At 40.9% G+C, this 21,156-nt stretch overlaps 1 protein-coding gene across 1 annotated transcript; it reads right to left on the bottom strand.

Annotated features, from left to right (window-relative positions):
* Positions 1-4,391: 4,391 nt before the first annotated feature.
* ART4 (ADP-ribosyltransferase 4 (inactive) (Dombrock blood group)) lies at positions 4,392-16,541 on the bottom strand. The gene is made up of 3 exons (XM_021690697.1): positions 16,204-16,541; positions 13,322-14,030; positions 4,392-4,939 (listed from the first exon to the last, which is right to left on the bottom strand). Exons 1-3 carry the CDS (start codon positions 16,402-16,404, stop codon positions 4,848-4,850), a joined length of 1,002 nt encoding a protein of 333 aa, XP_021546372.1. The 5' UTR covers positions 16,405-16,541; the 3' UTR covers positions 4,392-4,847.
* Positions 16,542-21,156: the final 4,615 nt, after the last annotated feature.

The raw sequence follows: 21,156 nt of genomic DNA, 5'->3' as shown, positions 1-21,156 counted from the left end.
CATGCTTTCAAGATTGCCCTATTCTACATGATACTTAACAGGAACGTTGTTGAGAATAAGAAAAGCCATTAATAACTCTAGTTCTTTAGTGGAATTTTTCTTCTGAGAATACTTAAGTTTTGTCCTCATCCAAACATCTTCTCATCTAAAGTCTTAAATCCCATTTTCTCCTTTAAAAATAAAACCTATTTCCCTATACCTAAAAATAAGGCCAAAGCATGAGAAACTAAAAGGGAAAAAAATTGTGAGCATTTGGTGGAGAGGGGGAAGACGACTCGCAGTTTCTGTACTTTTTAGTCTGCGATGCAGTGACGTCCACCAAGGTTGCCAGGTCACCTCCCCAGTCGTGGCTACTTCGAAGTTGCACTTTTTGCGAGCCTGAGTCAGGAGCTCAGCTCCAAAGCCAAGGCTGTCATTGGAATCACCCCTGTAATTTTGAATTAGGAATCCCTTCTTTGCTCCCTAACAGTAAGACCTTCAGAATGTCCTGTGGCCAAAGGCCAAGGGGATTTGGGCTATTTCCAGGGCTTATAGGGCTTGGAAAAAGGATGAGTTTCAATACGCGAACTCTGCATTTTCTCTCAGCTCCAAATAGCTGGCTTATTTTGAGGACGTTCTTGAGGGTATCCATTTGCTACCCTGTCCTCAAAAATACACATACATCAATGGGAGGCAGGAGGTGCAGCTCTCACTTTGTTACTTTTTCTGAACCTGTGTGTGTTCAGGTTCTCACCTGCCTTCTCTCAGTCTTAAGATTGTGTCCCAGGAGGGGCACCCGGGTGGCTCAGTCAGTTAAGCATCTGCCTTCAGCTCCCAGGTCATGATCCCACCGTCCTGGGATAGAGCTCTGCATCGGGCTCCTTGCTCAGGGGGGAGCTGCTTCTCCCTCTATCTCTGCCCCTCTCCCTGCTCGTGATCTCTCTCTCAAATAAATAAAATCTTAAAAACAAAACAAAAAAACAAGATTGTGTCCCAGGATATTGCAACAGCTGGGAGAGTCACATGGAAATGAATGGGCCAAGGGCCAAGAAAAGTCCTGGTCATGGGATGCCTGGGTGGCTCAGTTGGTTAAGCGTCTGCCTTCGACTCAGGTCATGATCCCGGGGTCCTGGGATCGAGCCCCGCATTGGGCTCCTTGCTCGGCGGGGAGCCTGCTTCTCCCCCTGCTTGTGCTCTCTCTCTCTGACAAATAAATAAATAAAATCTTAAAAAAAGACTGGAAGCATGACCGGGGGCAGTTTGAGGGAGGTCCTCACCACACGTCAATGGGAATGGCAGCTAGTGTAGCCGCTTGAGGTCAGGATGGGCCGCTCGTGCTTCAGTAACGGTGGTTTCCAGATGCCTGTGGCTCCTGTGAGGCTGGCCATCACGGGCAGTGCCTCTCACATTTTCCCAGCCCCGAGGACCACTGATCTGCCCACTCTGATGACTTCTCGTCTGCAGCTGCTTCCCAGCCTCTCGACATATGCGGGGGCGGGGGGGAAGCCGCACTCTTCTCAAACCCGGTATTCTTATTTACTGTTTCTCTCAAATTCTTTGTTTTGGGTTCCTCTCATTTTCTCTCCATTCCTTCAGGTTTTGAAAAGAAACCTGGGCAAGATTCACTAGTTTCTACCTCATATCTAGTTTCATTCCTCCTCAGAGGCCACGAGCACAGTGTGACCTAACTGAATGAAGCAATAGTGGGGAGGAAGAAGTGAACTGTCATAAAGCACAACAAAATAAAACACATGGGCACTTACTACAAGAAGATAAGGGAGGGAGGGAGGGAGGGAGGAGGAAGGGAGGGAGTCCTGTAATACCCTTTTTTTCCCACATTTTATCACTTGCCAATATTTGGTACATGTTGGTGTCTCTGAAAGCGTCTAGTTCAAAAAATGTTTGTTGAATTTTACCAAATCAGATCTGGGCTCATAAAGTATAAATCAGTTTGATTTAGATCATTAGACAACTCAGGCCAAGAATCCTGGTGCTCCAAGTAAATCAAGCTTTACAGAAATTTTCTTTCACTGGATTTATTATTTTTTGAAGTCAGAGCAAATAGGGGACCTCGGGACAATCAGATAGGCATAGTAGAACACTGAATTGTAAAGATACAAATAAAACAATAAATGAAGCCAAAGTATTTTTTTGTGTACACAAAAAAGAGAGAAGCATTAATAACAATTACTATAGGAGATAAATACTCTGCAACTTTATAGTGCCAACTCTTTTAATGATCCATGTGATTTTTTGCACAAAAACTTAGGACTCTAGGGAGAGACTGAGGGAATGCAAAGTATGCACATTCATCCTTAGCCCACAAATCTACACAGTTCAAGAGAATAACTTCTATCTCTGGAGATTTGTTCTATAAAGCAGCAACAGGAGGAAGAATTAAGTTATCTTTTCAAAAACCTGGTTATTCCTTTACGGATCATAATCCCATAAGTCACAAGCCTGAAGGGCTTCTTAACACAGGTTCTGGGTTTCTGATTTTACAGATTTGGGATCAGGCCCTAGAGTTCACATTTCTAACGTGTTCTTAAGGGACATTGGTGCTCCAGGTGCTGGGAGCATGCGTTAAGATCACCTATCGAGCATGTCTTACTCAGAAGACTGATTTCTCATGGAGATCCAATGCGTTAGGCTGTCCTTTTAGCTTGATTGGGTGGCTCTTTCTTCTTCAGTCCACATTACAGCTTCTCTCTGCCAGATCTATTTCCTGACCCTTGTGTACACTGATCATTCCTATATCCCCTGTCTCTTTTCTACTCAGCTCTCCTTTTTCCATCTGAAGCCCTCCCTTGAGCCTCATTTCCAGTAGAAAGCTGTATCCAGCTTTGAGAGGGATCATAGCAGAGGGATCTCACTTTTCTCTAAACTCGAAGCGCTTATTATTTGCATGCATTTCAGCACTAAGCGCTTGACACACACCTACGCTGACTTCTTCTTCTCACCCCTTGCTCCCACCCCAGGGTCCCAAGACCTCGCGCAAATGCTGCCTCCTCCCTGAAGCCTTCCTGGCTTCTTCTCTTGCCTCAGAAGTTCTTCTGAGCTCTCATGAACAGAAGGCTTGATATTCCCCTTTCTTTTGGTATTTCCTCTGTGACTTGTGTTCTTTTCTTCATTTCTCCCAAGAGATTGTAAACTATGGAAGATCTGGCTTACACTATTCAACTTTTAATCCCCAAGGTGTTTTGTACATAGTATGGCTCAGTAAGTGCATTTATATGGCACAGAAAAAAAAATATTCACAAGATGTTGGGAGGCTTTTCTATTGCTTCGCTAAAGCTCACAACAAAGCTTGTTCGCAGAGCCAGGCCGATGAGACTCTATTCAGTAGCTGCTAACCTGCCAATGTTCCTGGGCAATAAATCATGAAAACATGGAAAATTTAAGCTTGCCTTATTAGGCATAGAGGCCAATGTAAGCTAGGTGACAGAGGTGCGCTTGGCCCTGTTCTCAAAATTCCGTGTAAAGAATGATATACTAGATGCCTGAATTCTCAACCGGGGGATTATATGCAGCTAATTCCCCACTGAGTCTCTTCTCTCATGGCACTGTCCCTTTAGAAAGTCCTCCTGGGGTCAAATGAGCTGATTTCACTTTCATTGTTTCTTACCCAAATCTCAGAGGGGCTAAGTAGCATGGACTTTCATAATTGCACTCTGTTTAGCCCAATATCCGGATCTTTGGAAATCAGGGCAACTCCCATTGTCCCATTTATATTGTATACAACTGAAGGGAGTTGGAGAAAATCCCCAGCTTTGAAGTTTGGTGATTTATACTTCCTTTTATTTAATTACTGTCACATAGTAAGTACTCGATATATCTTTGATATTTGCTTGGTTATCAGATTTTTTTCCCTCTCATATCTTCTCCTTTATATCCACACACATCTGCATGCTTTCCTAATAAATGTACCTAAACTTTTGATGACGACTTAAAATCTAATTTGCCATAAAGTCCCTCTGTAAATTAACATGTGAATTTAAATTCTAACTTTTGTAATACTTTAGAAACATGTGTGGTGCCCCATTACTGCCAGTGAATGAGATTTCACTAACATCTTTTATTAACTTTCCCTTTTATTTCTCAAGTTTTCGTATTTCCTCCTATCTGAGTCTACACTGGTTTGGTCTTGAATGCTGATAAAAATCTCTGAAGAAAATTTACACTTTTAATTATTTCTCTGGGGTTCAAAGCTTTTCCATTTGATGAAGATTTTTTTTCTGTGCTTTCAAACTCAAGCTTCTCGATTTGTTCCTATTTAGGATTGCTAAATAAAAAAAAGAAGCATTCATAACTCCTTTGATTGCTTGAGATAGGAAATTTAATTCAAATTATTTATGCAAATATACAATTTATTGATTTATGTAATTTTTAAAAAGCCCGGGATTCCAGTTTCAGGCATAGTTGGATCTAGGGGCTCATATTCTCTCATCAGAACTGTTTCTTTTCATTTTCCAGTTCCTCCTTCATTGTGTTCACTCCATTCTCAAGGAGACAGAGTCTCCCCTACTGGTGGCAAGAGAGCTGCTAGCAGCTGTAGGCTCATACTCGTTCTGCTTTCATCAATCTCCACTCAATAAAAAGGCTCCCACACCCCATTCCCAATCCCAATTCCAAAACATTACCATGACTGTATCTCACCAGCTCTGACTGGGTCCTTTTCTATTCCAGGATGAATCTCTGTGTCCATGGAGAAGAAATATACTGCGTTCTAGGTCCTCTCACAGGCAGCGGGCTGAGCCAAGCGCTGCATCAGTTGATAACTGGGCAGAGTGATTCCCCGAGGGTATTCAGCTTGCCTCTGACTGGCATCAAGCAAAAGGGCACAGAGAAAGCAAAACCACAAGGTTCCTTTATACTCCACTTTTGGAAGAGATGACAACACTGGTCAAAAAGGAGAGAGAAGCAATAACCACAGGAGCAGGGTTGAACTTTTTGCTGGAACCTGTCAAAACGAACACAAAGTTAGAGAACTTTTAGGTAGCAGAGTTTATTTTTTTAAAAACTACCTTATTTCTCCTTTGATTCACTTTTTTTAACTTAGAAAATTCCTAATAAAAATATTTGAAGTTAGCTACTTTAAAAAAAGTATCCTCTTAGAATTTTTTCTAACCAACAGAACTCAGCTTGTTTATTTTGCAGATGAAACAGCACCAACAAGTTCAGAGATTTACTCCAGGTTACCCACCTGGGTAGTCGGTGTGTGAGAACTCCTGATTTTCCATCTTTATTGTCATCAGCGGCACCATCACCATCACTGGTATCCCTATTTTAATTACCATCATCTTCATCACCATTATGAAAGCTAACATTGATTAGCAACTTATTCTGTGCTGTGTGCATTTTAAGCACTTGCTAGCAATTAGCTCATTTAATCCTCACGGGAAATCTATGAGGTATTTGTTCTCATTATCCTCATTTTTCTGCTGATCAAACGGTGACAGACGTGTAGAAACTTACCGAACATCGCACATCTAGTATGCAGTGAAGGCAGCATTCCAACTCAGGCAGCCTGGCTCAACTCTATCTTTTTAGCCACAGTATTGTTTCTTCACATATTGCAAAATGCTCTAAAGAGTGGGATCTCCTTTCCAACTAGCCTTCCCTGACTATTTAGGATAGAAAAGATGTTTGGGAGTAGAAAGACATTCAACTCTGTGATTGCCTCAATATTTGAATATATTGCTTGATAGGATGACCAGACGATGGAGAAATATTTTCCCATTACTTTCACATAATAACGCATAAAATCCTTTGAGTTTCCTGGAATTTCTTGGAATTCTATATATACAAACTATTTAAAATCCATTTTCGCTAATAAGAGTAGATAAGGAAAATTAATAGTACATACCTATTTCTAAGCTTTTGTCAAAGTTCCTGCTAAAATTGTATTATCTGAATTCTCACAGGGACCTCGAGACCATTAATACCACTTGAACAGCTCATTCATTAGAATAATTCTCAAACATTTTTTGTTTTGTTTTCACTGAGGCTGAGATCACAAGGACCTCTGTCTCTGTCCTTTCTCACTTTGTAACAGGATATGATTCTACTGAAGAGTTATCAGAGAATATTGATTGACAGTGAAACAATATAGTGGGTAGAAATTATGGTTATTGGAAGTGATTAGCTTGGGTTTTGAAGCTTTGTCCCTAGCTGACCTTTATGTTAGTTACTTTCGTTGGACCTGAGCTTTCTCATCTGTAGAATGAGAGCATCTCATCTCAAGACTGTTGGAAATACCACAGTCACTACCATTCCCCTTTGCTGTACTTCACGGCTACTCTAATGATTGATGCTCAAATAAGGACAAATATATGGACATTACCATTTTGTAATCATACTCATCCTTCAAAACCACCTCTTCAGCCCCCTTCATAACTAGGATATTAAAAAAGCTTACTTTCATTTTATTTTCTCAGGTTAAAGTAACTTTTCTTTCCTCTCTTGTTACTTTTTCTCTCTCTCTTTTTTTTTTTAAAGATTTTATTTATTTATCTGAGACAGAGAGAATGAGAGACAGAGAGCACATGAGAGGGGGGAGGGTCAGAGGGAGAAGCAGGCTCCCTGCCGAGCAGGGAGCCCGATGCGGGACTCGATCCAGGGACTCCAGGATCATGACCTGAGCCGAAGGCAGTCGCTTAACCAACTGAGCCACCCAGGCGCCCACTTTTTCTCTCTTATAGTGTTTAACATTTCTACCTCATGCTTTATCATTATTATCATTATTTTTACACAGACAGTATCTTTATGTAGGTGAATAAATGAAAAACATCTGTGAATTAAATGCAATCTACGAAATCTTTCATTTAAGGAAAACTCACATTAAATTTACTTTTGTATTTGTTTTTACCTTCCTTCTAGACTATCTATTCAATGCTTTTTATTCCCTCTGTATCCCAGTATTTTTCAAATCGGAGGTTGTGATGCATTAATGCTTTATCATGACCATCACTGTAATAATGTGATAAAATGGGTTAGAATAAAAAACACTAGAGTCAAACAGCATGTGAAATGGTGAATGATTGTCTTGTTTTACATGCGTGTGTGTGTACTTGTATGTTTATGTGTATGTGAAGTTACAATGTAGTCACAGTCACAGAGGATTGAGACTAATAGTAGGTTCTTAGTAATATTTTTGAACAAATTAATCTCCTGAAAGCAGTCTGTAGAGAACATTGTCCTGGGCTTTTTGTCATAAAACATGGGAAAGGGTCTTACTTTTGTCATTTATAAGCTGAATAATCTCATACAAACCATGTAACCTCTCTCAACCTCAGTATTCACATCAGTATAGTGGGGTCAGTAACCAATGTACAGTGTGGTTGTAAGAATTAAACAGATAATGTGTGTGAAAACCTTCTGTGAATGAAATTTGCTACATAAGTACCATTTTTTTGTGGATCATAACCTAAATTTGGTCATTGCTGCCTTAGGATATACAGTTTGGGGAGAAATACATAATTATTACACCCTGTATTTCATGAACTCCGAATCTGTGAATTATATCAGATTGTTCAGAAAGAAATACTCAATCCCTTGAAAAAAGCAGAAAAAGCTAAAACTGATATGCAGTATATCTAGTTAATCTGATATTTGGAGGCAAATACTCCAAATGCTTTAGAGCCCCTTTCTGTCAAATGTGGAGATTAATGAGTGTTACTCTTTAGAGAGTTATCTAGGAACCAGTTGGCGCTCAAACAAGGATAAGTTTTGTTTCTTCCATCTCTTCGTTTTTTTCTTCACCGTCAATATCACTGAAGCTCACATTTGTGCTTCTGAACTAAACTATTATCCCACTTCCATGTGCAAAGTGCTTTCCCAGAGTTTTTCAGTTGTGTTTGAGAGGGTGGACGCCAGGGACTGCCACAATATTCCCCTTTGCCTCCACTTTATAAATGAAGAAACAGGCTCTTAGGTTGTCATTTATACGAGGCCACATAGCTACTAACATATATGCCCAGCCCTTCCTGGCTCCAAAGTCCAGTCTCTTTCCACCATGCCATGTGGCCTCCTAGATTCATTCAATTCCTCTTTTTCTTTCCTTCCTTCTTTCTTTTTCTTTCTATTTCTTTCTTTCCTTCTTTCCTTCCTTTCTTTCCTTCCTCCTTCCTTCCTCCCTTTCTTTCTTTCTTAGGTTTTATTTATTTATTTGAGAGACAGAGATAGCAAAAGAGAGCAAGAGAGAGAACGAGCGGGGAGGAGAGGGAGAAGCAGGCTCAGGAGAGGGAGAAGCAGGCTCCCTGCTGAGCAGGGAGCCCGATGCGGAACTCTATCCCAGGACCCGGGGATCATGACCTGAGCCGAAGGCAGACATTTAACCAAATGAGCCACTCAGGTGTCCCTCAATTACTCATTCTTTCATCCATTCGGCTGAGTCAGACACTCTACTTCAAGGTTAATGTGATGCCACAACTACGGAAGACTAGTTTGAGATAAAGCCCAGAGTAAAAAAACAGGAAAACAGGAAAATAAATAAATAAATAATATGTAACAGTAATAGTACCTGCCAATTTTGAGTACTTACTAGTGTCAGAATCTGTTCTAAGAGCTTTTACATGCATAAGTCATTTTATCCTCACCGGAATCCTAGAAGGGAGGTTTCATTACATTTCCCCCCTATATTACATATAAAGAAATGGAGACACACGAGGACTAAGCCTTTGCCCACATTCTCACTGCTAGTAACTGGCACAGTTAACATGTAAAACCAGGCTTACTACAAAAGCTGACTGTATTTTTTCTAGAAACATGCTTAAGAATTTTGATTATGTGAAACATTTTAACAAATAAATCCTTCTTTGTGAATCCAGTGATACAGAACAGAGTATGTATTTGTGTGTTTACAGATTTTTGGCACGGGTTATTTTCCTGAACAAAACAACATTTAAGGACAAATAACTAACGTGACATATTTTGAGTCTTTCAACGGGCATGAAAACATCTGTTTCTATGGTAACCAGTATAGGTCACGAAAGGGATGAGAGAAGAATTAGAAGGGAGAGCCGTTAGTGTAGAATGTCTTAAACAATTTTTCTTTTGCATTGCCCTTGCTTAAATATATTATGCTACCAATTTGACCTTTTAACTCGGAACGTGAGAGATTCCTCGGTACTCTTTGAACTTGAGAACTGTAGTTACAAGTTAACAGAATCAATTCTGAAATAAATCAAGGGACTGGGGAAGCTATATTCTCTAATCTATTATCTTTTCATTGGGAGAATTATGGTGTCCTGGCTGATCAATTTTAAAGGTCTTCATGTTGTCTTTCAAATATGATGTCTGTCAGATTAAGAGGGAACAGGAGAGGAAACAAGTCATTGGCTCAGAGGACTTTTTAGATGTAGAATAGCTTGTGGCTTCTGCTTGGGAAAAAAAAAGGAAGGGATAAGAAACAGTTTCCTGAGAGGATTCTGGTTTCATGAGGAATTAGATATCAGTCCTCTAGAATACCATCTGGGAATCCCTAGACTGAGGTTGATGGCAGAAAATAGCAGTTAGCTAGAGAAGCAGGTCTGGGGAGAGTCCATTGATCTTACTCCCTTCCAGTGAAGGACTCCCAGAAAAGAAAAACACACCACTTCCCTCCTCCCATTGTTCATGTATGGATCAACCCAATACTGCTCCAGGATGTTGGGATAAGTAAAGTGTTATTAGTCAGTTAACAGAAATGACTTAAAGAAAGTTTCAGAAATAGCTTACTTATTGAGAAAACAAACAAACACCACTGCAGTGAATAGCTGAAAGCATCATGAAGTTAATCAAACTTTTTTTTGTTTGTAATCAGTAGAGACAGTTGGATATTGGTTGTGTTTATCTCAAGATGATACAGTCTTTTTGTCCTCAACTAACTTGTCTGTGCTATCAACCAGCCAATGGCAGCCTTGAGGCTTCCCTAGTTGGCTTCCATATGAGGTTTAGGGAAAGCAGAACCAGAGGATGGAGCAGCCTTCTCTGCAACGTTCAGCCAGAGCCAACAGAGTCAAAGGAAGAATGGAATCCCTGCAGCTTGAGCTGATTCTTCTCCCTCTTTCAATCTTCTGAATAGTTTTGTAGTTGTGCTGGCTGGGAAGAAACTCCAACTCCAGCTCTTGGCCTACCCTGCAATGTCTCTGACCAAAATATCACCCTTTACGACCAGGGGTCGTTTTTTCCTGCCATTTACAATCTCTTCCCAAGACTGCACAGTGGTGAATTTCTAGGAAAAATTTAGATGTAGTAACTCACATTGCAAACGACCACATTCTAGATTAGTCATATCATGGCTATAGCTCCTTATTTTTGACTAGGGGTTGGCTTTCTAGAATATTTTCTCTTTCTAGTAAATATCGAAACTGTTTTTAGTCAATTGAGTTATCTGGTCATCTGACCCAAAGACCAGATCACTTGGAAGTATTAAAAGAGAATGCTTCATTTATTCACTCATTCAACAAATACAGATTTTTTTTCAACAAATGTAGATTGATCACCTCTATGTGTCAGGAGACTAAAGTTAATATTGGTTAATACTTGCTTACCATTTGTTACATGCTAGGTCTTGTAGAAATACTTTAGTATTTTGGTGGTTGGGGTGGGGTTGGTTTGATTTGGTTTGGTCTGGTTTGGTTTGGTCTGGTCTGGTCTGGGCTGGTTTGGTTTGGTTTGGTTTGGTTTCACAAGAGCCCTCAGGGGCTCTATTATGATGCTCCTTACATAGTTGAAGAAACAAAGGGAGTTTAAGCAACTGACTGAGAACACAGCTAAAAAACTGCACAAGTTGGATAGGAATCCAGACAGAGTGGATCTGGGATCAAACTGCCAGGATTCCATGCCAGACTCTTAAATACTGTGTAGTCACATGTCTGCCTACAAAGAGCTTACAGAGCAATACAAGATTACTGATTCCCTTAAGTATGATTTGTGATTTCAAATATCCAGTCAAGACCAGCCAAGCTTCCAGAGTCTAGCAATGTGCATGGCTATTCCAGCTAAGCCTTAACTCCAAGTTGTGTTTGAGTAGCTTCCTGACAGGAAAGCAAAGATCATTAGTTTGGTGGGGACGGTCTTGAAATAGTTTCGAGACTTACGGAGTAGAGAATACGGGTAATAGTTTCTATTATAGGGGAGCCTGGGTGGCTCAGTCCGTTAAGCGTCTGCCTTCAGCTCAGGTCATGATCCCAGGGTCCTGGGACTGAGCCCCACATCAGGCTCCCCAGGGAGCCTGCTTCTCCCTCTCCCTCTGCCTCCTCCCCCTTCTTGTGCTTTATCAAATAAATAAATAAAATATTTTTAAAAAGTTTCTATTATATACTCCTTTTTCTCAGTTTCCTACCCTTTGATGTAAATGTTCTACAACGTTTTACTTAATGTATTTTACTGTGTTCATCAACCCAGTAGAAAAATTTTTCTGTCTCAACTTCATCCTGATGAGGATGAAACAACAACGTAGTTCCAAAGAACCCTGGAATCTGGCTATGAATGTTCTTGTTTGGTGTTAAAATCTCACTGTTTGCTTCATACTCTAGTTTTTCATTCGCCTCTGCAAACACTAATCTCTTGGTTCTGTGGAACAGATACTCATTTCACTCATGTTGCTGCCTGCCACACTTCTGCGGACAGGCAGGAAGAGATAAAAGTATTGATAGGTCACCTCTCCCCTGGTCTGTGTTTGCAGATAGGCCAGAATAAGCAGGCCCAACACCTCAGCATGGATGCCAATTTTAGGATCATTGTAACACTGCAGCCCCCAAATGCTGAGAAATGCTGATAGCCTGAATTATTAACAGTAGCAGTAATGATGGAATAGAGAAAGATTCAGGGATATTTCGAAGGTAGACATTACAGTTAAGTGTGAGTGTGAACACATGCACACGTGGGTAAGGACGATCTTCCTTCTAAATCAAACACGGCACAGCCGCTTGCCACAGAACTACCATTTTGTGCAGGGCCTCTGGCTGGCAACGTACAGGGACGGAATGGAGCCGGCCACGTATTTTTCTAAAAAAGATCTTAATATTTGTTTGTTCTGTGAGGTCTCCAATTTCTCCCACTTCAGTTCATTTTTCACAATATCATCAGAGCTCTTGCTAAAATACTGATCTCATTGATGCTCCACTCTTTAAAAACTTCCAATGACTTCTCATTACCTACAGCATGAAGTTTGAAAGTCCTTAGCATAGAATACAAGAGTTTTAACCATCTGGCCTGTCAGAAGTCTCCCCACCCCAATCAATTCCCGATTCCTTTTTTTCTTCTTTTTTTTTTTTTTTTAAAGATTTTATTTATTTATTTGACAGAGAGACGGCGAGAGAGGGAACACAAGCAGGGGGAGTGGGAGAGGGAGAAGCAGGGAGCCCGATGCAGGGCTCGATCCCAGGACCCTGGGATCATGACCTGAGCCGAAGGCAGACGCTTAAGGACTGAGCCACCCACCCAGGTGCCGCTCCCCTATTCCTTTTCTACTCCTCGCCTCTTCCTGTGTCTTATGCCTCCTATATTCTAGCCATCCAGAATTACAAAGATTCCCTAGACACTGGCTATTTGAAACCTCTGTGATTCAGCATATGCTGTTTTCTGCTTGGAATGACTTTTCCTCTCTTTTTCACTGAAAACCCCCATTCTTACTTCAAGTCCCATGGGGTCCTCTATCGTGTAGACTTTCTCACTTTCTCCAGAGAGAATGAGTAGCGTCCTACACTGAGAAGCCACAACCATTGCTTAAACATCTGGTATATTGCTTAGTGCTTTTGCGTGTGGACATATGCTCATATTTCCATTTCTCATTAGACTAAAACTCTTCCTGGGATAGTGATTTTGCTTTATTCATTTCATATCACCTGACGCCTCCCATCCCAGTTCCTGGAACATAGAAGATGGGTAATAGATAAGAGTGAATGAATAAATCATGCCTCCTGCTTTACTCACAGCACTCCTTATTCCTGTAATGACCATGACAAACAAAAAAAGCCAAAAAACCAAAAAACCAAAACAAAACAAAACAAAACCGAGTTTGAGGGTGAAGGTAAAAATAAATAAAATAAAGTAAAAACAAATTTATGTGCTATCTTTTTCAGTAGAGGTTTACTCTCTGTGTCTAGAATGTCCCACATATTAGTGCCACTGAAGTAACACATTTTTTCTAGAGGTAGTTGAGGAGAAAGAAGGGGAGGGAAACCAAGAAATAAGGCAGGTCTTCTCTAATCTGTCAGTTCCACTACTTCTGAAGGCCAATTTCCATGTTTTTGGCCTTTCCCCCAATAAGCCCACTCAGAAAAATAACTTTTTTAAAAGAATAGTGGCCTGTGATCCTGATAAAGAGTAGATTCCATTTAGATCGATAATATGATACCTTTTAGCAGCTGACAGTTGTACGTGCTCACGTTCCCAGCTGACCGCAACAGCAACCAATTTCCTCGCGGGTGGTAGCTCACATTTACAACCTTGAACAACTCATAGGGAGGGACCAGGACCTCCTTCTTGAGAGAGACTTCTTGTACAGGTGCACCCAGGCAGGTGAATATGGTAAATAGAGTTTGGTTCCCAAACTTCTGTGCGTCTTCTTTCAGGAGGGAGGTGGAGAGGAATTGGCCAAATCGGATGGTGGCACCTCTGTAGGCTTCCAAATAGATATCCTTCGTCTCATGATGCACCTCAAAACACAGAGAGTCATTCTTCATGACCATTTCTTTCCTTAGCAGCTGGATTGCTGAGGTCAGGTAGTAGTGCAGGTATTTGAAATGGAATGAATGTTTATACGGCTGTGGAGACCTCCCAGCACTGGCCATGGCTTTCGCGAAGTCTGTGCGGACACTATTGTTTGATGTATAAACCAAGATGGCCACAGCATGTGTAATATTCATGTTCTTGGGGAGATCTTTCCCTCTGTTCAGCCAGGTTAAGTGGGCATTCGCCCAGACCCTGTGGTAATTTCTATGTACTTCTAGTTCTTTTGTGAAATAATCCCCTTGACTCAGCTTCTCCATGACTTGTGGGCTGCAGCCTTGGTACTGATCATCAAAGGAATCTGGTGTCAAGTCAAAGTCAATGTTAACTGCAACCTAGAAGAAAAGAAAAATCTTGACTTTAACTTTTCAAATCAGATGGTGGATCCGGTGCCTGACTTGCTATCCTCCCTAAAGCCAAGTCTTCTTCTCAAAACTTATGTGCTGAAATAAGTTTCACTCCTAATCATTACCCTGTCCTAGTACTTCCTACATCAGGACCTGTGCCAGAGATTGAATTTGGTTTGATAACTATTACTAAAAGCTCAAAAAAAACCTCACCTCCCCAGGGAGGAAGTGACCCTTCTTGTATAACCAAAGCCAGTATTTCTGCATAGTACTTTGAAGAAAAAAAATTATAATCTTAAAGTTTATGTGTACTTTCTGTCTCCTCTACTGACCCCCTTCACATCCTGTCATGGGTGTTAAGGAAGATCTCTTTTATGAATACCTAAGACTTGTATTAAGTCTCTGAACTTTATTTACGAAAAAACTTCAGTGATGAGTAATGTTGGGTTGTCCCTAGGGGTCCCCAGTAAATAACAGCCCTCTCTTCTGACCAGGATCGGATTTAAAAATTGAGGAAAAAAGAGCATGTATGAAGGTTAAAATATCATCTTTACTGCTGAATTGTTGGGGCACATATCTTTGGGTCTGATGGCAAGTAGATTTGTTAAGAGTAAACCCCAGAACAAGGCAGACTTGCCCACTGAGCTGCAGACAGTATTGGATTGTGGCCTGCCCAAAGATAAGATTCTTGTCATGGAGGAGCACACAGCTCGTGTCCTTTTCTGTCAGGCTAACTCCCAGGAGGAAAAAGAGCAGAGTCAAACTCAGAATGCCCAGTTATTATTCCTGATGTTACCAATCAACGAAATTTGCCCACCACCAGGGGAATGGTAAAGTGCTCAGGAGTGTGCCAGGAGTGGGAAAAAGATAATTTCCTATGGGTAGTCAATTGAAGGTTACTTATTAATATCTAGTCCATATTAAACTGAAGTTAGAGATTTGAATACAAGTTCATTAAGTATCATCAGTCTGTTTTTCAGAGCCATGATTTCAACTATCTAAATTCCAAGATGTTTTCTTCTTGGCAAAGAAACGATGCTTTTCTAATAAACAGCACTCCTTATATTAGGAGATAAGATTCCATCCGGTCAATGTCAACGATGTTGCAGCTGAAAACTCAAAAACATACCATTTTGGTGTTTTACTGTTATTTATGATGAGAAGACATCTAGGTGTGTGCAAAATGGAACAGATTTTTAAGACTGCTTAAATGATCTTTACCAATAACTCTTTACAGAAGGTTTACAAATAGGTCTACAGAATCTATTTAAGCCAAAACAAAACAAAATCAATCATATCATGTTCTATTACGTCTTGTGAGCTCTAAACACTTTACTATAATACTAGATCTCAAGTATGTACTCTGTTATCTCTTAACAATAGATTATTTTTCATTATATAGATCTTTAAATTATAATACTTCTTTTGAGTTGATCCCTATGAAATGGTCGAAAGCCAAATAGACTTTATTTTGCATCATTTGTCCTACAGAAGCAATGTTTTAAATTTTATGGAGAATCAAGAAAATAACATTATGCCTCTAGCTTCCATTAATGCCAAATTTATAAACTCTAAAGAATTCCACAATTTTTAAGAATTGTTTTCAACACCCTTCACTAGCATTATTTTTTTTTTAAGATTTTATTTATTTATTTGACAGAGAGAGACACAGTGAGAGAGGGAACACAACCAGGGAGAGTGGGAGAAGGAGAAGCCGGCTTCCTGCTGAGCAGGGAGCCCGATGCGGGGCTCGATCCCAGGACCCAGGGATCATGACCTGAGCCGAAGGCAGACACTTAACCGACTGAGCCACCCAGGTGCCCCCTTCACTAGCATTATTGGTTAAAATGTCTGAATGAGGGGCGCCTGGGTGGCTCAGTCGGTTAAGTGCCTGCCTTTGGCTCAGGTCATGATTCCAGTGTCCTGGGATCGAGTCCCATATCGGGCTCCCTGCTCAGTGGAGAGCCTGCTTCTCCCTCTCCCGCTCCCCCTGCCTGTGCTCTCTCTCTCTCTGTCACATAAATAAAATAAAAAGCCTTTTAAAAAAATGTTTGAATGAAATCAGATCCCAAGTGACTAAAAGTCACTTAAAGGTTGTCACCAGGAAAGCGCTCCAGTGGGGCACTGACCATAAAGAATCACCTCCTCAATTGTGCCCTACCTCAGAACACCCGGTGGGTGTCTGCAGGGCGGAGAACAGCATCACGAGAGGAAGCGACCTCGGGAGGAGCCAGATTCTCATCCTGGGGGCTGCAGTAGTTGGGAGAATCCTTCTGCCTCTGTTGGTCAATGGACGGTATTCATTTGTGGTACAAATACTTCTCTGCTCTTGCAGCTTCATCCTGAAATGAGTGCTCAGCATTCTCTGGGATTTTCTTTGGGTGAGTCTCAGCAAGAACTTGCCTTGTTCATGTTTTGTTGAGACTTCTGTTGACCACCTCCAACCAGCGGTTTTTCTGAGGGAAGCTCCAGCTCCAGCTCCAGCTTATTTGCAGAGCTGAAATCTCTGTGAAATAGACAGATCTGTGCACCAAATAAGGGATTGGGAAATGAACTCGTTAGTTTCCAATTAAAAAAAAAATCCCTTATCTAGTCTGTGTAGGGGGGAATTCCAAAGGCCTGCTAAGGGTCAGGCTCAGCAGCTCAAACTTAACTTTCTCAGGAAGACAGGAAAGGCACGGGCTGTACAGTGTTTGGGGCCAAGTGACATTATCTGGAGCTGCAGGTCTCCACTGTGAGTGATATGATTGGCTCACGCAGGTTGCTGGGGAGATGCCACCTCAAGGTGGGCCTATGTCTCGCGCATTTGGTGCTGCTGATAGGCCCTGCCCAGAAGGGGCTGATAGGAAACAACACACCTTTCAGGATTACCGTCAGAAAGAAGGCTCTCCTTGGTGCTTTTCCACAGTAACTTTGAAACTCTCCAATCCAGAAATTATACCTGTTGGGGTCACAGCTCTTCCCCGTTTTCTCTTCTGGAGGCATCAGATCTTCTGTCCACACTAGTTCAGTCTAGTGTGAATCCTTTCTGTGAGAACAACTGACCTCAATGGAAAGTAGGGTCCAGTGTGCCAAGTGAATGCCTTACACCTGCTCTTTTAAACACCCTCTCAGGCACGGCCCTTTCTAGTTTGAACATCTGGCCTCTATTCCCAATCCTTGGGGTAATTGTTTTTCTTGCAAATCTTTCCCATCTACACTTCTTGATTCATTATTTAACTGTGAAGAGAAACTAAAGCCCGTTCTCAGAAATTCTGTTATTTTTTTTAGCACCCCAAAATAGTTTTTCATGTAAATTTTCTGACGATCACAGCAGTTCTTCTTCTTCTTCTTCTTTTTGAGGTTTTATTTGTTTATTTGAGAGACACACAGAGAGAGAACGTAAGCAGCGAGAGGGAGAAGCAGACTCCCTGCTGGGCAGGGAGCCTGACATGGGGCTCAATCCCAGGACGCTGAGATCAGGACCTGAGCCGAAGGCAGGTGCTTAACCGACTGAGCCACCTAGGCGCCCCAGCAGTTCTGTCTCATTACAAAAGTTCAGGATATTCAGACAAGTATAAACGAGGACACACAATTACCCATAACCTATCACCTGGAGGAAGGTACTACTTAGATTTAGATTTTGGTGCTACACACACACACACACACACACACACATTTAGGACTGAAATAATACAGTATGCAATTTTTCATACTGTTTTGTCCCTTAACATTTTTAATGTAAGCACATCTCCATATAATTTAATAATTATTGAAAACATGATTTTTTTCACTGTCGCACAATAGTCCCTCTGAAGTACTACCATGCAGTGAAATGTGGACTGGATCCATGGATCTGTCTCAGAAGCCGACTGATCAGTGAATAGAACATATTGGAACCTGCCTTTCTGAATGCTTTGATCTATTCCTAGTTCTTAAGACAGCATCTGGCACTGAGAAATAAATGAAATAAATAAATAAAAACAATTATCATTATTTGTACAAAGGTTTATTGAATAAATATATTTAGCTTGATTTCAACTTTGTACTGTTATAAGTAATGATCTGTGAACATATTTTGGACATAAATCTTTTTTTTTAAAGGTTTTATTTATTTGAGAGAGAGAGTACAAACGGGGAGGGGTGGAGGGAGAGGGAGAAGCAGACTCCCCTCTGAGCAGGGAGCCCGATGCGGGACTCGGGGACTCTGGACTCGATCCCAGGACCCTGGGATCATGACCTGAGCCGAAGGCAGACATCCAACTGACTGAGTCACCCAGGCGCCCCTGGACATAAATCTTTGTGCGCTTCTCTTCTTGCAATTTTAAGACCCAATTCTGGAGATAGGACTGCAGGTCTTTGAAATGCATATTTTTTTAAATTTTATGGAAAACACAGGTAGTATATGAAAATATCCCTGTAAGACTTTTAAAATTCTTAAGATTCCTCATTATCACCTATTCATCTGGGAGACTGAGGTGTGAGGAAGGGCACTAACGTCTGAAAACTTGGATTATGGGCTTAGTCCTACAGCTCGCTGGCTGAGTTAACTTAAGAAAATAAGTAAGTTGTGGGGTGCCTGGGTGGCTTAGTTGTTGAGCGTCTGCCTTCGGCTCAGGTCATGATCCTAGAGTCCTGGGATCGAGCCCCGCATCAGGCTCCCTGCTCAGCGGGGAGTCTGCTTCTCCCTCTCCCACTCCCCCTGCTGGTGTTCCCTCTCTTGTGTGTCTCTCTCTGTCAAATAAATAAATAAAAATCTTAAAGAAAAAAAAAAGAAAAGAAGTAAGCTGTTGCTGAACCTCTGTTACCTAACCTTACAGAGCTGTCAAAAGTAAATAATAGTTAGCTCTTATTGGGAGTGTACTGTGCTTCAAGACCCTTTACTATATTATCTCAACCCGTAAGACAACTGTGAGAAGGGGATAGTCTAACGTCCCCGTCACAGGTGCATTTTCTGAGGCCATGTGAGGTTAAATAGACTGTCAGTGATCACAGGTTCTTTCCTCTCACCCCGTTGCCCCCCTGCCTCCAAAAACTCTAAAGGAGTCTAAGTGTCATTTTATTCCTACGGTCTGTAAAGTTTTCCTAATTTTCCTAATGTGACTGCCATTTCTAGACACATACCACCAGGGGGAAGCAGGAACCTTCGTAACCTTTTTATACAACTAGAATTTCAAGGAGGTGGAAGAAAGGGAAAGAAGGGAGGGAGGGAAAGACAGAGGTAGAACCAGGGAGAGAGAGAAAGAGAGAAAGGGAAGAGAAAACACTGACAATAAAATGGAGTAGGGAAAGACAAGAGGTCTGATGTGTGACTGTATGTACATTTTTGGATTAAAATGAGAATATTTTCTGAAAATGTTTATAGAGTCAGTGAAAAAAAATCATCTTTTGCCTTCGTGGCTGTTTTAGGAAAGTTCCCATGGGATAATTTAATATTAGTTACTTTAGAGCTTGGTGTTCACTCAGGTATCATTTTCTTGATAGCCAATTCTTCAAAATGCAATTTATTTCTGCTGTCTTGATGGGTAAAAGGGGTAGGGGTTTTGAAATTGCACATAACTGTGTTGGTGTTTTGCCTTCATCTCTTTCTAGTTTTTGTGAATGTGAACAACTTATGTTAGTTCTCAGTCTCGTTTTCTTCACATGTAAAAGTGGAGATGTGAGTGACGTCACTCTTATAGGGCTGTGACGACAGGGAAATTGAGATACTCTATAAAATATCATGGAATGGATCCATGAACCATTACTGCGTTGGAAGCAAATTGATTAGTGAATAGACCACAGGCTCTTGAGAGAGACACCTTGGTTTCAATTCCTAGATCTATCACGTCATTACTGTTTGACCTTGGGCAAGGTATTTTACCTCTCTGTTCCTCAGTTTCCTGTCTCCTAGTGTCCCTGACAGCAGCTTCTCAAGGCATGTTGGCTCTTCTTATGCTCTAATCAGATTTGTGAAGACCAACTCACCGGGTATCCAACAAAGTGAAAGGTAATTTTTATTAATGTTTTAAATAAACAGCTGTTTAAGGAAAGGTTTTGCCCACTTTCTAGGAAAAATTCTAAACACTCTAGTTTTCTACAGCTCCTTTTGGAGCATAGGTTGAAGTCATTGCTAGAGGGTCTCGTCCAGGGGGAGCTGTATATTTTGCAACCAGCCTAAGGGTTTTGAAATGGAGCTTAGCATTTCCTGTTTGGCTCTCATTAAACTCCTTTGGACCTGTGTCAATTTAATGGGGGTATTTTACTGCCAGAAGTCCTTGTTTTCCAAAGGAGGGTTGTTTGATAGTGACCTCCAAATTTGGTAATTCAAAATTGTTTCAACATTTTAACCTGTCAGTTCTCTTTTACCCTTGATACCCTTACAAAAGTGAGCAAAACTTGCTTAATTGTTTTATATAGATAAAATTTTAAACTTAACAGAAATGTTACAAGTCTGTACAAGGAACACACATATGTCCAAGGAACTCTCATATCCCATATCCACATTAGATAGCATATAAGTTTAGATTTCAAGATTTTGCCCTACTTGGATCTAACATTCTCTCTCTTTTTTCTAAACCACTCGAGAACTAATTGCAGACATCATCTCCTGGTGAAAAGATAAACAGAGGCATATTACAATTTTTAAGAGCTTATTTGAGCAAAAATAGATTCAAATCAGGCAGCACCAGCCCGGAAGTGATTAGAAGAGCTCGCTCCACCAACAGGAACCAGGGGCAAGATTTTTATAGAGGAAAAAGTGGAAGCAGCGCAAGACATTATTTGATTGGCTGTATCTTAAGCATTTGCCTCATTTGGGGAAGGCTAATTGGCTGTTTGTGATTAGTTGTCTTTAGGTTTTGATTTCTTTACCTTGAGGTCTTTACACGCTTAGGTTTTGGCTTGCTTACATAGGCTGTTAAGGGATTAGAACCATCTCAGTCAAATGGCCTTCTTGTTTAATTAACACACTTACCGTTAAATGCCTCAGAATTTATTTCTTAAAAACAAGGACATTTTTTTATATAACCACAGTACAATTACCAATATCAAGAAATTTAACATTTATAGAATATCATTATCTTACACGTAGTCCATTAACAAATTTCATCAACCTTTCCTATAATTTCCTTTCTGGCTATTTTCCAGGATCACC

This window comes from Neomonachus schauinslandi, chromosome 5 (genome assembly GCF_002201575.2).
Source record: "Neomonachus schauinslandi chromosome 5, ASM220157v2, whole genome shotgun sequence".
Taxonomy (NCBI): Eukaryota; Metazoa; Chordata; class Mammalia; order Carnivora; family Phocidae; genus Neomonachus; species Neomonachus schauinslandi.
This window is presented reverse-complemented; position numbering and strand designations above follow the sequence as displayed.